The sequence below is a fragment of the Pogoniulus pusillus genome, chromosome 23 (genome assembly GCF_015220805.1).
Source record: "Pogoniulus pusillus isolate bPogPus1 chromosome 23, bPogPus1.pri, whole genome shotgun sequence".
Classification (NCBI taxonomy): domain Eukaryota; kingdom Metazoa; phylum Chordata; class Aves; order Piciformes; family Lybiidae; genus Pogoniulus; species Pogoniulus pusillus.
Window position 1 is genome coordinate 17883479 of NC_087286.1, and position 17055 is coordinate 17900533.

Here is a 17055-nt window from a genome sequence, read left to right on the forward strand (position 1 = left end):
TAGTTACAATACTTACAGCTATATACAGAAACATACAAGTTAAAAGTAATACAGAAACACAACAGCCTTTCCAGAAATCAGTATCCCCAGGAGGGGCTGCAAACCACTCTTCCACCTTCCTTCCACCCCGCTACCTTATCCCAGAGTTTGCTTTATGTGCAAGGTGAGTTTGGAGGATCAGCAAAGGGAGTTAGAAGCAGAAGGATTAGTTACACAGAAGCAACCCAGGGAGAAACACAGACTCTGAGAGGCAGACACAAACATTCTCTCTTATCTGTGTTTGTGTTCTTGTTTTTATACGTCTCAACAAGCCTGTGAGTGCAGTAGACCTCACCATTGTTTTCTTTTCACAGCCTACACTCTAATTTTTCTCATTAAAATATTCCACTTAGCTTCAAACTAGCAAAATATTGAAAGCAGTTTTAAAGTAAACAGTCTAAATAGAAAAAGTCTCCTTAAAAGTCTTAGGGGCTGTGTTCAAGTTTTCCCTTCCTCCTCTTGAGATGTGAATTCAGTACTGTTAAAGCTGGTCACAGGTGTAGCCAAACTTTTGTCTTCTTCAGGGAAAACAGGTAGAGCAAAGATGTGCTTGAGTTTGGATGGCAAAAGAGAGGCTGAGTGTGAGTGGCATTTACTTCCACAGCAAATGCAGTTTCTGATACTGCTGGGAGAACTGTAGTTAAGCATTCAGGCAACCTTTAGGCTGTAAAGAAGTGCCTTGCAATTTTACTCTTAAAAGCAGGAACATTTGCCTTCATTGCCTGTGTCCCAATTTGAGCAAATTTTAGGTGAATTGAACCCTATCCTACTTAAGATTTCACTGGGGATTAGACTAACGTTTAGATTTAAGGTGTGCAATTCCCAGTGTCAGGCCCATTTCTGTGCTTTAGATTATTCTTCACTTTTTTAGAAGATAATTCAAGGGAGCTAAGCTGACAGGGCTGACAGGATGACCATTATAGTGCTGCATTACAATTGCTAAATAGACTATTGGAAGGGCACTAGGTGCAGTCTGGTAAAGACAATCCATGGTTTGGATGGTAGCACTAAGGGAGCATTTCAGGGTTTGGTAAGTGGGTTTCCAAAGATGCTTGGCAGTTGAGAGGAGGAAAAGCAAATGAGAGCAACTGCTTGTGAGACTGACATAACCTCAGCTTAACATTGAGCTGTGTGTTGCTGTTCTTGGGCTGGGAGCAGGCTTGGCAAACAGTAGCAGTCAAACCATCTGTATAACTGGATCAGATTTTTCACTACCAAAATGGATCAATTTGTGGGATTGTTTTGACAGGCGTGTTGGGAAATACAGAGCATATAGTTTTCATCATTGTTTACTTCTGTTTTGCCTCTTGTTCTCTTTGACTTTGCCCAGTAGCTTTTATTAGAGTTTGAGCTGCTCCATTTAGCTCAGCATGCAGAGCTGCCCATGCTGCCAATGTTGCTCCCTGCAGAACTCCTCCTGTTCCTTGGTTTATGTGTCTCCTTCTTGTTCTTTAACCAGAAGGGGAAGTTTTGAGCCTTTAATGCATAAATCATTACATCCAGGTCAAAAATAGACCATTATTCAAAGTATTTGTTCTCAGTTTATCTTGGGAATTTCTTGGAAACATGGCATCAGTTTTTAGCATTGTTTGGATAATTGCAGGATGAAACTTGACATCAGCATCCCATATTCAGCACTACTCTTTTGTTAGAAACTGTCTGATTGGCCGTTTGTGAGGCACATCTGGTCCATAAGACTCCTGTTCCATTTGCCTGCATTTGTCAGATCTGTGCTGAGAAAGTTTCAAAACAAAAATTTTGGTAGGGGAAAGAGGGAAGATTTTATTGTAAGTAGAAGTTGATTTTCAGCTTACTTGGTATTTGCTACTACATCTTTTCTCTTTTTGGAAGGAGGAAATCATATAATCATCCAGGTTGGAAGAGACCTCCAAGATCATCCAATCCAACCTAGCACCCAGCCCTATCCAGTCAACCAGACCATGGCACTAAGTGCCCCAGCCAGGCTTTGCTTGAAGACCTCCAGGGACGGTGACTCCACCACCTCCCTGGGCAGCCCATTCCAATGCCAATCACTCTCTCTGCCAACAACTTCCTCCTAGCATCCAGCCTGTACTTTCCCCCGGCACAACTTGAGGCTCTGTCCCCTTTTTCTGTTGCTGGTTGTCTGGGAGAAGAGACCAACCCCATCTGGCTACAACCTCCCTTCGGGTAGTTGTAGACAGCAATGTATATAGCCTTCAGGGTCAGCCAAGAATATTGCTCTTTCCATCCTTAGATCCAGAATGGATGAAAGTCAAATAATAACAGTCTTTTATATAACAATATTGCCCATCCAACAGAGAAAGTTGTTATCCTTGCCTTAATTTTACAGATAGTGAAAAAAATCAAAGGTCAAAATGATGTCTTTACCAGGGTAACTTGGTAGACCTTCCCCAGATGAAGATCTATTCTGCTCCTCATTCATAATTCAGTTCACTTACGTATAAAACTATTGAGAAGAGTAGGATTGTATAAACATATATATATATGTATGTATATTTTCAAGTTAGCAAATTATATACATTTTGTAGCAGTGACTGAGGAAAAAAATCCACTTAATAGGATTATTCTAAGTTGTGCTAACTTTTTGGGACTAGGTTTTAAAAATGACTCCTCATCACTGTGTTTCGCTTGTAAACTGAGCAGATAAAAAGTGAAATCCTTAATAGACAATAGTAGAGGAAGGTTCTAAACCAAAGTTCTGTTATTTAAATTAGATCTGTTACTGAAAATATTTCTGGCTCAGCTCTTTCACTGGGAAAGACTTAGGTATTGTATGATAAAGAATGTTATTCTCACCAGGCAATCTAAATTTTCTGTGTTCAGTATCCAGTGTCCTTTGTTGTAATGTTTTAACAAACAATTACGCAAAGGTGGGCTCCCAGATCTGCTCTTGGGCATTTAAATGGATTATATTAGTTTTAAGAAGTGATCAGAAGCTCACATTAGAGTTGAGGTCTTTGTTCCTGCCCATTCATTCTAAAATAATCTGTTGATAAAATATATTTATAGCCTAGATCTGCCTTGTTTTGTTTTCTTCTAGACAAAACTCCTGCTGAAGTTATAGAAAGGCTCCTGATTATTTTAGCTCAGACAGGTATGGATTAGATTATTTTTTACATGATTAAAATGAATATGGAAGTTTTTATGGTTAAGTCATGATGTTAAATCGTTACTTCAGTCTTGCTTTGAGCTGGGAAATCTCAGTCTCTTCTCCCCAATCACTAATGATAGGACAAGAGAAAATGGCCTCAAATTGTGTTAGGGGAGGTTTAGGTTGGATGTTTGTAGGAAGTTCCTTACTGAGGGGATGGTCAGGCACTGGAACAGGCTGCCCAGGGAGGTAGTAAAATTGCCATCCCTGGAGGTGTCTAAAGAAAAGAGTGGATGTGGCACTTGAGGCCATGGTCTAGTGATGTAGGATGCTGGGATGAAGGTTGGACTGGATGATCCTGGTGGTCCTTTCCAACCATAGCGATTCATGGTGATTAGATGTTGTGCTGAGGGCTTTGGTTTAGTCAAGGTCTTGTCGGTGTGAAACTAATGATTGGACTCACGGATCTTGAAGGTCTCCTCCAATCTAAGAAATTCTGTGAAACAGATTAATGTGGTAGTACCATCAAGCGTTGGCTCTTTTTAGTAGAGATATAAGCCATGTGCTCCAGCAGGTGTAACTCGTTCAGTGCAAGCACTGTGCCCTGAAAAGTGAGTTTAAAGAAAAGCAATAGTGTCATATTTTGCAGATGGCACTCTGTCAGACTCTAGAAAGATACAGTTGTAAACTCCAAGAGAAATATTTAACCTCTTCCTTGTTTACTTCTTGTCATTCATTGTCATTAACCTGTCACCCAAAGTATATTCTACAAATAATATGAGATAGAGATTTGTATTTAAGTGAGGCAGATACCACTGTTGGTTCAGCAGGGTCTGAATCTGTTAGCCAAAAAATAACATTTAAACTATCACTCGCAGATAGAGATGGCAGTAGAGGATAAAGCAGTGGTGGAAGGAAGTTAGTTATGCATGAATCTTCTGTACTTCCTGACTCTTCTTTCATCTTCCAAGATCTAGACAGCTGGAGATGGAACCCTAAAAAGGACCTCAAAGGAGTTATTTTAAACTGTGAATTACAACACTTTTTGGTTTAGGTGCTATTATCATATCTTAGCACAGTTAACTTGAAAGAAGATGCAGAAGGGAAATGTACAGTAAGTGAAATGATAGCAAAGGTAGGAAACCTGAAGGTGCTATGCCATCCAAATTTTACTCTTCTTAAGGGTAAAATCTGGATTGAAAGTGATCAGAAACCTTCAAAAAACAATCAGAAAAAGTAATGGTAAAATCCAGATGAATTGTTAAGACCCTGCAGGAGCCGTTAATTTACTTTGACACGGAAAGAATTAGCTAGCTTCAAGAGAACTTGCAAAGCTTAAATAGCATCCATGGGTAGGCCTTTTGTTGCTTTTGTTTTTTCCAGCACATGCTTTGTTTTTCTCAGGCCAGTGTAAGGTGTGATTTCTCTTTTAAGGATTCACCATTACTGGTGTTCTGAAATGCGTTATCACAGGCTCCCCAGTGAAAATGCTCGAGTTGGACCTGTGTGATAGCATGTCTGGAAACTGAGGGGTCATAATCCAAAGGCTTGCTCTGGTTTTGCTCTTGTGCCATGGAAGACAATCTCGTAGCCTTAGTTTGTGAACCTAAGTGTGTTAGAATCATAGAATCAACCAGGATGGAAGAGACTTCCAAGATCATCCAGTCCAACCTATCGCCCAGCCCTATCCAGTCAACTAGACCATGGCACTAAGTGCCTCATCCAGTCTATCCTTGAACACAAGTTTGGTATTGGATGAGAATTACTGAGAGTAGGCCTGGATGTTCAGGCTTGCAGCTTTATAGCATCGTTTTTTCTTCCTGTTTTTTGCTGGATTGTAGCATTCAAATGCTCTGATTACATCTCTTACTAATGTTGCTACAGTGATTTTTAGCAGCATACCCATTTCTGAAGCAGGGGAATACTTTTCCAGTGGAGGAGGAGTAAGCAGGGAGTAGGAGGTTGAGCTTTTACAAATGATACTCCTTTGATTAAAAAAAAACAAGAGACACTAATGCACGTAGCAGACTGCCTACACCTCTGTGTAGACTTGCTAGTACAGTAAATGCCCACTTGCAGACACCAATCATCTCCATAAAATTTAAGCCAACATCTTTGGGAGAAAATATTTAATTAACACATAAGCCCCTGAGTCACTATGACAATCTGCTTTCATACTGATGGCAATAATCACATTTCTACTCACTGACAGCCCTTGAAATATAGGGGGGTTATGAATAATCTATGGTACTTTTTTTTTTTTCCCTTACAGGAACAATCAGATTCTTTTGTTACTTTCACATAAGAACATTTCTGTCTTAGACATTGCAAAAAACTCTAAATTTATCTGATGCCTTGAGGGGGCTACCTCTGCTTGTGTGACAGGAGGTCTCTTGAGCATTTTGGGTTAGTAGCATGAAGCAGCAATTCCATCCTAACCAAGATCCACATGAGATATTCCATTATTTAAATAGAGGTGCCCTAAGGGCAGTGTATGCAGAACCCAATGCAATAAATAAATAAACCCTTCTCATTGCAGAGAAGAAATAAAATTTGGTCCATGATTACCATGATATAAAATTAGATTCAAAAACTTTCACTGTGAAGCAGAAATAATAACCTAGGTGCACAACTTCAAATTATACCTCCCCCCCCTTTTAGTCCAGTTGAAAAGATCATGTGTAATAGTACACACTTCTTTTTTTGAAACCTCCTTCTCCTACTTGTTATAAACCCTTGAAGGAAAAAATAGAGAGCCTTTTTTCCCCTGGGTTAATCTTTTCATAGTTGTTTCTGATTTAGCATGGCATAAGTTAGATAAGTATCAAGCTTATAAGGTTTAATTTTATGATCTTTGGGACTTTAACGACGTTAGAGAATAATTCTATCACCACATTTAGGCAGAGAATGTTGTATCTGTTGTTCTCCCTGGACGTTCTTATATAATTTCCTTATCTTTTTTTTTTCTTCATACGTTTGTATTTGGTTCCACAGAACTGAACAACAACAAAAGGGGGACAGCCTCCTATGGGGACAGACTGAAAGAGTTGGGGCTTTTCGGTCTGGAGAAGAGGAGGCTCCAAAGTGACCTTCTTGTGGCCTTTCAGTATCTGAAGGGGGGGCTACAAAAAAGCTAAGGAGGGACTCTCAGGGAGTGACAGGATTGGGGGGAATGGAGCAAAGCTGGAGATGGGTAGGTTCAGGCTGGAAGTGAGGAGGAAGTTGTTCAGCATGAGAGTGGTGAGAGGCTGGAATGGGTTGCCCAGAGAGGTGATTGAGGTCCCATCCCTGGAGGTGTTTAAAGCCAGGCTGTCTGAGGCTGTGGGCTGCCTGCTTTAGGGTAGGATGTCCCTGCCCATGGCAGAGGGGTCAGAACTAGATGATCCTTGTGGTCCTTTCCAACCCTGACTGATTCTATAACTGTATGATTCAGTGAAAACAAGGTTTGAACTGGGTATTAGGGGCAGAAAGTTTTTAATGTATCCTTAGAATTGTAACAACCCTAATAACCTGAAATGTTTGTAAATATGAATCTTACATCTAGGTGAGTGCTTTTTTTTTTTTAAGTGATAGCAATCCTCTTGTCTTAAACTTGATTGCACCCTGTTTTCTAAATTAAAATATGTAAATGTGGCATTGGCAAAGGTTAGAAAGACTTAAAGTGAGCTCTGTCAGCAGCGCACACACACCACACTGAACCCTACGCATCAAATCGGCGTCCTCTGAACTCTGCACCTTGCTCCATTGTTTGCTTTCAAATTCATAATAATGTTATATTCACTCCCTGGTTGAAGGTGCATTTTCCAAAGTAATGCATTTAAAAATATGCCTTTCCCATATGATTTTTCCCTTGTCCACTCAACACTGAGCCTGCAATTTGACTTTCATTGTTTGTTTCCCTCCTTGTCTCGTCAACCCTTTTCTCTCTTTCTGTCCTTTTACTTTATTACATTTTTTATTGAGGACCGAGATGAACTGGTTGCTGCATCATGGGCCCATTACACTTCCTAACAATTCCATTTACACCTTATTGTTTGTCTTATTGCTGGAAAATTCAGGTGATTCATCATGCCTGAAGAAGCACCTGATCCCAATTCCCTTGATATCACGATCACTATGTGACAGGAATACAGTTAGTGGTGGCTTTCAGACTCTAAGAGGCCAAGGTGATAACTCTTTTGGGACTTTTAGCCTCTCAAGTATTGATGAGTTCCATTTTCATGATGCTCTGTTTTCTTCCTCCCTTTCAACAGCCCCGTGAGTGTGGAAAAGGGCTTGGAGTTAATAAATGAAGTGGCAGGGCTCCTGAAGCTGCAGATGAGCGCCTTCGATGACATCAAGTACGTACATGGAATTTGTCCCTGTTTTGTTTTATTGCATTTCTCACTATTTTTGAGTAGCTTGTCTGACAGGAAAATATCTGCTCTTTAATGCCAAAATTAGTGTGCAAGAGACAAAAAAAAGAATATCTTGATGCCTTTTATAGTATCCCCTACCCACAGGAATGAAAAATATAGCGAGTGAAATTTTCCTATGCCTCCATAGGGAAAAATAGTCTGTTCGAAGTGCTGTAAAAATATTGCCAACCTTATTTAACAGTTTCTAAGTAAGGAACATCCTGTGAAGTGTCACTATACACACTGCAACTGAGGGGGGAAATTACATCAGAAATAGAGAAGAACTTAGATCCTTGGCTTTGAGTCTGGCACATGGCACAATAGGTCATGCCACTCGTTCAGCTACTCATTTAACAAGTCACAGCGAGTTCAGCTGTGCTGAGATACTGTTTTTCTTCATATAATTCACACTGATGAATGCTCTGCATGTTAATCTCCTGAAGTAGTATGTCCTGATTTGCCACATTTAGTAAAAATGTTTCTATTGGGAATTTTCTGAAACCAGATTGGTGGGAACATTTCTTAACAGAACTTAATTCTGCCTTTCTGAAACAGAAAATAACAGTTTGAGAGAAAAGCAATGGAAAAGGGGAGTTAGCTGTGAGAGGGTTTAGAAACTTTCTGGAAAGAAGGCACATCTTGGCACACAGAAAATAACTGATGTTTGGGTAGCACTGAATTTCTATGTTTAGAGGCTTTAAAGCTATTTGTTTTGGCCTGTGAGTCAGGCTGCTGAGGAGGAGCATCTTCCTCGACTTTGCTGGTGCTTCCATCAGCTTTTGTGTAACCTTTCGTTCCAGAGAATATAATTCATAGTGTGATACTGTGTTTTAAACCATAGTCTGAGGATGTATGTATTACAGAGAATACAATTCATAGTGTAATACTGTGTTTTAAACCATACTCTGAGGATGTATTTATTATTATTTGGGGGACAAAATACCCTACTTCTTCTATTACTGTGTATAGAGGTAGAAATAGACTACTGGTGAGAAAATCTTTCCAGAATTTTAGCAAATACCAAAGAGAATTTCAACAAAGCCCATAAGTCAGGCTGCTGAGGAGGAGCTGGTGCTTCCATCAGCTTTTGTATAATCTTTAGATCCAGAGAATATAATTCATAGTGTGAAACTGTGTTTTAAACCATACTCTTGAGTATGTATTTATTACAGAGAGTATAATTCATTGGCTGATACTGTGGTTTAAGCCATACTCTGAGGATGCATTTATTATTATCTGGGGGAAAAAAAGTAACTTACCTCTTCTATTACTGTATATAGAGGTAGAAATAGACTACTGGTGAGAAAATCTTATCAGACTTCTAGCAAATGCCAAAGAGAATTCCAACAAATACCAGGCATATTTGTTATAGTTGCTTAGAAGGAAAATATTCCTATGTTGTGTTTCTAGAACAATTCTTTATATTGATGAATGTCCTTTTGCCTCTATTTTAAGTGCATTTTTAAATGAAAACTGAGTTTCCAAATTACAAAAACATGACAGCATTATGTTTTCTTCCCTGTAAAGAGTATTTGCAGCTCTGGCTTTGAATACTAGTAGACAAAGTTTGCTGTATATTTAAAAGGGTAATCCCATAGAAGATGTTTCTCTGCTGGAATCAGCTGGTTCTGCTGGAATCAGCTGGTTCTGCTTCGTTAGCTTCATTCATTTACAGTGCAAGAGCACTTTCACCTACCTTTCTAATTGTTAGCATAAAGCCTTTGGTTATTTGTTATCATTTGATACATCACAGTAACATTGCAATTGGCAGGCTGTAGATTCATTCTGTAATGAAAATTATCCCTCCAGTGATAGAGCTAGCTATAAACAACTTTATTATTATTACTACTACTATTTTAATGTGTGACATTAGAGAGGCTGGGTATTTTGTGTCTATTAATATGCTGTCATATGACTGTACTGAAACTACTTGTATTGTCCGTATTCTCAAAGTGTGTTTTGATTTACAGTAGCTCTTTACAGCATCAACTGTTTGGTCTATCAACACAAACACACTCTTTGCCTATTTAAAAGATCTATAAAGCTATGAAAGATTATCTTGCATCTCAAGTTAGTGAAGGATTCCTCTGGAATAATTTTTTTTTCAAGGTAGTGAGATGCTTTGACTCAGATTAAATACATGAAACACTAAAACAATGTGGAGCTGACCAGTAGATACAGCAGTAGATTTTAGGGGGAAAAAAAGGCATCACTAGACAAAGAATTAATGTTCTTTTGTCATCACTACACAGCCATCATTGGAAAACTCCATGAATTGGAGAGTTCTGACTAGCTTCTGAGTGGCATCATGGAAAAGGGTTTCAGGAAAGACTTTAGGTCATTTTTATTCTTAAACCATCTTTCACATATCAAAGTGTGAGAATGAGGCCTCTCTGGAAATATGCTTTTTGCTTGGCCTAAGGCATCATGGACATTTTAAATTATTGTATTGTAAAGGCAACTGGAAGTGCTCTTTTTTGTAGGGATTCAGGTGTTTTAAAAGTTCACTCAGAACTTCAACCTGAGTATTAAGTTACTTAAATGTGTTCCTCAAAAGGAACAGCCTCGTCCTTGAATTTAGCTGATCTCGACTTAGTAGTTGGAGACCATAAAGAAATGAGGTGGTCAGAGGGGAAGGGATGAGATTAAAGGTTAATATTTACTGCCATTGTGGCCTTTGAGATTATATACAATGAGGACCACTTGATGCAGAAACTCTTATGATACCTCTAATAAACCATTTAAACCTGATGTAGATTCAAACTACTTTGAGCCCATTTTGAATAAGGGGATGTCTGAAGTTGTTTTGTTTGTTGTTTGGGTTTTTTTTGATCAACAGGTTTAGAAAACATCTGAAGTAACCTTGCTATTGGAATGGGCTGCCCAGGGAGGTGGTGGAGTGGCCATCCCTGGGGGGTGTTCAAAAAAAAGCCTGGATGAGGCACTTAGTGCCATGGCCAGGTTGATTGGACAGGGCTGGGTGCTAGGTTGGACTAGATGAGCTTGGAGGTCTCTTCCAACCTGGCTGATTCTATGACTTTATTCATTTCTCTAAAATAATATTAATTTTGAAGGGGTTGCTTCCAAATAGATTACTACCTTCAGGCACTTTTATTTGCAAGTATCTTTCATTCTGCCTTATATATATATATACACATACATATATATTTTTCCCCCCTGTGCATTTGAGTTTGGTAAGAGAACAATTGCTTTTGCCATGGATTCTTTGGAATTCTCATGTTAGTTCTTGATTAGTTGATGCATAGTGGTAATCAGCTTATTTTATCTTTCCTCCTTCACAACCCTGCCAGCTTTAACCGATGGCCTGCAATTCCCAGCATAGCCTCAGGCTTGGCTCCCAGAGCGTTCAGTCCACTTCTGCAGTTGGTTTGTTGTCAAGTTCGCATTGACATAAACTTTGCTCACCCTGTGAAGCAAATGAGAGGGAATAGATTTGGGGAATTCATAATTAGAAATATTTCAATGCTGAGAAAAGATCCAACATGTTAGCTGTCACTTTTTGATACAGCCTGGATCTTTATGGAAGTAATAGTTATGCTTAATATGTTTTGTTAATGGTTATGTAGCTGTCAAATAAATTCCATTATTTCTTATTACATCATTAGAGACCATTAAAAGGATATTAGCATGCTGATGTAATTATGCAAGCAGACGTAAAATGACTATAGTTATGATTTTATAATCTAATTATGGATGTCCAATGCCCCTGGTGATTGATTGTTGGACTGGTGTCACGAATTGCAGTCAAATGGGTTGTAATGTTAGCAGTGTTTGTATTTATTTTTTAAAAGATAACTTTGGCACTCTGCAATCTGCAGCATTGACTTTCCTCATGTGATTACAGTTATTCACACATTAAAGAGTAAATTTACAAACACAAAGGATTAAAAAGAAACGCCCAAGTATGAGAAAGTTACTAAAATATTTATGCTAAACTATGAAGGGAATTGAAAAAGCTGATTCTGATTGTAGAATCATAGAATCAACCAGGTAGGAAGAGACCTCCAAGATCATCCAGTCCAACCTAGCACCCAGCCCTAATCAGTCATCTAGACCATGGCACTAAGTGCCTCATCCAATCTTCTCTTGAACACCTCCAGGCACAGTGACTCCACCTCCCTGGGCAGCCCATTCCAATGCCAATCACTCTCTCTGGCAGGAACTTCTTCCTAATATCCAACCTATACTTCCCCTGGCACAACTTGAGACTGTGTCCCCTTGTTTTGTTGCTGCTTGCCTGGCAGAAGAGCCCAACCCCACCTGGCTACAACCTCCCTTCAGGTAGTTGTAGACAGCAGTGAGGTCTACCCTGAGCCTTCTCTTCTCCAGGCTGCTCCCTCAGCCTCTCCTCATAGGCTTTGTGTTCCAGGTCCAAAGCCATAAAACTTAACCACTGTTCCCTTCTCCTGTGTGGATGTTTGCATCTGTGTTAAAAGACCAAAGCACTGACTGTCGACTCTAAAGCTTAAACCTTCAGGCCTTAGGTTATTCAGCTTTCACCTGACCAATCTATCAACCCGTTGTGAGGCTAGAGCTGAATTCAGTGTTTTACTTGGATCTCTATATGGGATTCAGGTTAACTGAAGGTATGTATAGAGGCTGCAGCTAGAAAAATACCTTTCAAAATTTGTAGCAATCACAGCAGAGTGGTTTGACATTTGTCAAATAAAAATACTATAATTTTCAAACCCAACCTAATGATTAGCTTCAAAATGGAACATATTTTCTATTATTTTTTAAAAAAATGTCTTTTTTTTTTTTGTGGTAAGAATAAACAACAATTTTAGTTTTTTCTGGACTGAACTTAACTAATTATTTTCATATTTATTTATTTTACTGTTGACCAAAAATGTCAATGTTTCAAGCCTAATTATGATATAGTCTTGGGAAAAAAAAAAATTATATGTATTTTTTTCTAAAGCCCTCTGTCTTATCCCATATGCAGGAAATAAAATGCTCAGTTAATGAGCAGGTCTTCAATGTTTCATTTTATTCTCATTGTTCAGTGTGTGGCTTCAGGCTTTATTTATTGCATCTCATTCAAATCCTACTTTGAGGTCAGAAAATCCATTTCCTCTTGATTTGTTTTGGTTTTTCCTATGGTGCTTTTCACTACGCTATCAAAATGCTTGACAAACATGAACTGATGTACTTAACTCACATGAGATATGGGCTATTATTAGGACCATACAGTGCTGTAGTTATGCACAAAGAGATTAAGGTCAAGGCATTTGCCAATATGAGGTGTCTAGTCTGATGTCTCAGAGTATAGCTTATTCAGCCTCTTCTGTAAAGAACTTCACTTACTGAGATCCCATTGATTTCAATTACTGTTCTGAGTCTTCATCTGTCCCAGAAGTCAGCCCTCAGTTTATACAGTGCTACTTGACTTCAAATGAACTGAGTCTTAGTCTGAGGCAGGACTGGATGGTAGCAGCAGAACTCCAAGTAACAGTAGGACCTTTACATCTTCATAGTTCAATACCTTATTTGCGACATACTTTATGAAGTCCAATTAGGAATTAGGTTGAGGCCCCTCAAGATATTCTCTGTCTTTTCTACCAACTGACTTCCACCCAAGGATTAAAGAATTTCTTAGTTCGGAAAAGACCTTCAAGATCATGGAGTTCAATCATTAATTTCGCATTGACAAGTCTTTGACTAAATCAAATCCCTCAGCACAACATCTACTCATGGTCTAGTTGACTGGATAGGGCTGGGGGATAGGTTGGACTGGCTGATCTTCGAGGTCTCTTCCAACCTGGTTGGTTCTATGCTTCTACGAACTATGGTTGGAAAGGACCATCAGGATCATCTGTGATTCTGAGACTCCCATCCATCCTTGAACGTCAGGGAACCTATTGGAAAAAAAATATTTTGGAAAGAAAAACTTCAAATTTAAATACAAAGTAAGTCAAGACTGTTTTATCTTGCTGTATGGTAGTATGTCCTTAAGGTCAGGTTTGTTTTTAACATACTTTTATATAAACAGTGGTCTGAAAAAAAGCTTGAAAGTGAAAGGCTTATCAGGACAGCTATAAGCATTTTCTTGACATACTTCAAGTCTTGCAAGTAGTGGGGTTGGAGACACTTTCCACCACCAGGTGGGGGTTGGTCTTTGCTGCCAGGCAACCATCAACAGAACAAGGGGACACAGTCCCAAGTTGTGCTAAAAGGAGGTCTAGGCTGGATGTTAGGAGGAAGTTGTTGTCAGAGAGAGTGATTGGCATTGGAAAGGGCTGCCCAGGGAGGTGGTGGAGTCACCATCCCTGGAGGTCTTCAAGAAAAGCCTGGATGGGGCACTTAGTGCCGTGGTGTGGTTGATTGTCTAGGGCTGGGTGCTAGGTTGGACTGGATGATGTTGGAGGTCTCTTCCAACCTGGTTGATTCTGTGATTCTATTCTATGATTCTTTTCAAACAATAAGCCTTATGTGAACCATTGTCATTGTTCTTAGGAAGGGCTGAAACAATTGGGCTGAAATAAATACAATTTGAAAAGCCAACCAACCATCCCAGTGAAAAGAACTTGAACTAAGGAAGATGTCTGAAAAATCAAACCAAGTGGTAAAAGTTTTGAGAAGCTTTAAATGTGTTCAAATCAGAAGTGTTGAGCAAGCAGACTGATGAGTGGAGTTCTCAGCCTCACCTATTATGAACGTGTGCGTAGGCTGTAGTGTCCTAATCTTGCTATATAGGTTTTGTGCCTTGTTTGTCATGTTATCCTGCTAACACCTGAAGAACTCAATCAGCCAGTTAATCATACTCACTCATCCAGAACCTAAACACTGGAACACTACTTGATATTTTCACTTCATCATGCTGATACATTATGACATGTGGTATATGTATGCTTCAAATGTGAACATCTCAGGAAATTATTAGTAGCTCAAGAGGCAGAGTAGTGTGAGGGAGGACAGTTTAACCACTGAGCAGCAGCAGGACAGGCAGCATAGTGTTTTCTTAGGTTTGCATCTGCAAACTTCCCTCTGTTGTATAGATCTGTGATTCCTTTCTCCTTGATTTGATGTGATCAGTCTTTTCCAACGCTGTATGTTGATCATCTGTGAATTAATATTCATACAATTTTTTTTTTCTAGATGGCAGATTTTGGATTTTAGTTTAACTGAGAGGAATGTTCTAATGTTGTGCTTATGAAACAACATATCATAGAATGGTTTAGGTTGGAAGGGATCTCAAAGATCATCCACTTCCAAAGGAGAGCTGCAGACTCTTCAGGAGAGACAGGCCAGGGAGAAGGGGTGAAGAAGTGGCCCTATACATTAGGGGTGCTCTGGGTGTCATGGAGGTAGAGATTAAGAATCATCAGGGGGAAGGCAAACAAGGCTGATGTCCTGGTTGGAGTCTGTTGTAGACCGCCCAACCAGGAAGAAAAGGTTGATTTATTATTCTTTAAACAACTGGAGGCTGCCTCAAGATCACTTGCCCTTATTCTTCTGGGTGACTTTAACCTGCTGTTATGAAGGGGACTAGTTGAAATCTGAGTTTGGGGTAAAATACAATGAGGCCAATTTAAAAGTTATTAAATCATTTATTAATATACACAAAATAATTCCCCCAAACTTATTTCCAACTCTCCACACAAGTTCCTTGATGTGGTTAGCAGAACTATTTTACAGAATGTCTCTATGCAATGGGATTTTAAAGGTTTCAGAAACGTCTTTAATAGAGACTCTGGCGGCTTCATTCACCGCTTGTGAGGGTGACTAAAACCCTTTAGCAACTAGCACCAGTCATAGTGTCTGTGGCCCAAAACATAGGCAGGAAAATATTCAGCAGAAGTCCTGTGGCGAATTCCACGTGGGCTGCAAAGTGGAATCAGCTGCTGGCTGAGGCGGCTTGAGGCGGCTTGAGGCGGCTTGAGGCGGCTTGAGGCGGCTGAGGTGACGGACAGGCGAGCAGCAGGTGAGTGAGGAACGAACAAGCACACAAGCTCCTTATTCACCTGTTCACCCCCATTTGTAGGGTAATGGCCGAGGCTAATGGTCTCATTGGCCACACAATCACCCACTCACCTCTGGCAATCACCCAAGTAGCCCCAAGAATGTCAGAACCCACAGGCTGTTGCCTTCCAAAGATGGGGGGCGCATAGGCCTTGCACACGGCAGAGGTGTGGGCCCCATGAAACCCCTCTCAGGTGACCGGATTAAACCAGTCTGGGTTGCCTGAGTTTCTTTGTCCTGTTTTCCCGCCTCTGGCTGCCAGGCAGACGAGCAGGTAAATAAGACAGGACATGCTCAAGCCCATTTTATGCCCTTGAGGACTATTCACCACACCTGCCAGACATCTGCTGCGACTTTAATACTGCAGAGAGGAGGCAGTCTAGAAGGTTCCTAGAGTGCGTGCAGGACAACTTCTTATCTCAGCTGTTACGTGAGCCTTGTTGACCCCTTGAGAGTGGTTGGTGGGAGATGTGATGGTTAGAGGCTGCCTGGCATCCAGTGATTCTATGATTGCAACCCTCTGCCATGGGTAGGAACACCTCCCACTGCAATCATTCATCCTTCTCTCCTTAAGGGTATCAGCAATAGAATGATTCTTTTATTTCCATTCCTTTCATTGTCCAGAAATTAAGCAGCACTGAAGGGAGGTTGTAGCCAGGTGGGGGTTGGTCTCTTCTTCCAGGCAGCCAGCAATAGAACAAGGGGACACAGTCTCAAGTTGTGCTGAGGGAAGTCTAGGCTGGATGTTAGGAGGAAGTTGTTGGCAGAGAGAGTGATTGGCATTGGAATGGGCTGCCCAGGGAGGTGGTGGAGTCACCATCCCTGGAGGTGTTCAAGAAAAGCCTGGCTGGGGCACTTAGTGCCATGGACTGGTTGATTGTCTAGGGCTGGGTACTAGGTTGGACTGGATGATCTTGGAGGTCTCTTCCAACCTGGTTGATTCTATGATTCTATTTCAATTTAACTGTCCTATGCTTGGTGTCAATACAGAGATATGCCTTTCCAAACTGTCTGGCATCTGGTTTGTGAAAAATTAAATAACAAACCAACAGGCTAAGGCTATTTGGCATCATCTTGTTTAAAATGCTATGAAAGCATGACTCAGAAATAATGGAACTACTTTTGTTCAAACTTGGCTTCTTCCACAGGATTTAATGAGTCTGGAAAACAAATTGTCTGAGAATTATACTGCTGTAACTCATGGCATGCAGGCTTTTATAAGAAATTACATTGTGTTTTCTGGTACATGTTGTCTTATTTGACAACTAATTTATAATATAAAGATACATCAATTTTAAAAGGAATGAGGATAAGGAAACAAAAATAAGGTGGAAGTTTCAACTATGCATTCCTTTACTTAAAAATGAGTGATTTCTCAGCCTTAGCATTACATTAGTCTCATGGCTTTTCCCCCTGAGGTACAATATATTTTGTGTGCATTCCTTTAATAAATGTGCATATAACCAAGATAATTTTGCCTTCTCCACTGTAACATTCCTGCTAGAAAAAAAGCTATAAAAATACATTAAAATGACAAGAAAG

At 40.0% G+C, this 17055-nt stretch overlaps 1 protein-coding gene across 2 annotated transcripts in view; it reads left to right on the top strand.

Annotated features, from left to right (window-relative positions):
• The window catches only part of PTPRN2 (protein tyrosine phosphatase receptor type N2), a 705188-nt gene that overhangs the window by 278121 nt on the left and 410012 nt on the right, over positions 1 to 17055 (top strand). For both annotated transcript variants that reach the window (XM_064162805.1, XM_064162806.1), the window contains one exon: positions 7387 to 7473. In XM_064162805.1, coding sequence (XP_064018875.1) covers positions 7387 to 7473 — 87 coding nt within the window. The remainder of the gene's footprint in view (positions 1 to 7386; positions 7474 to 17055) is intronic.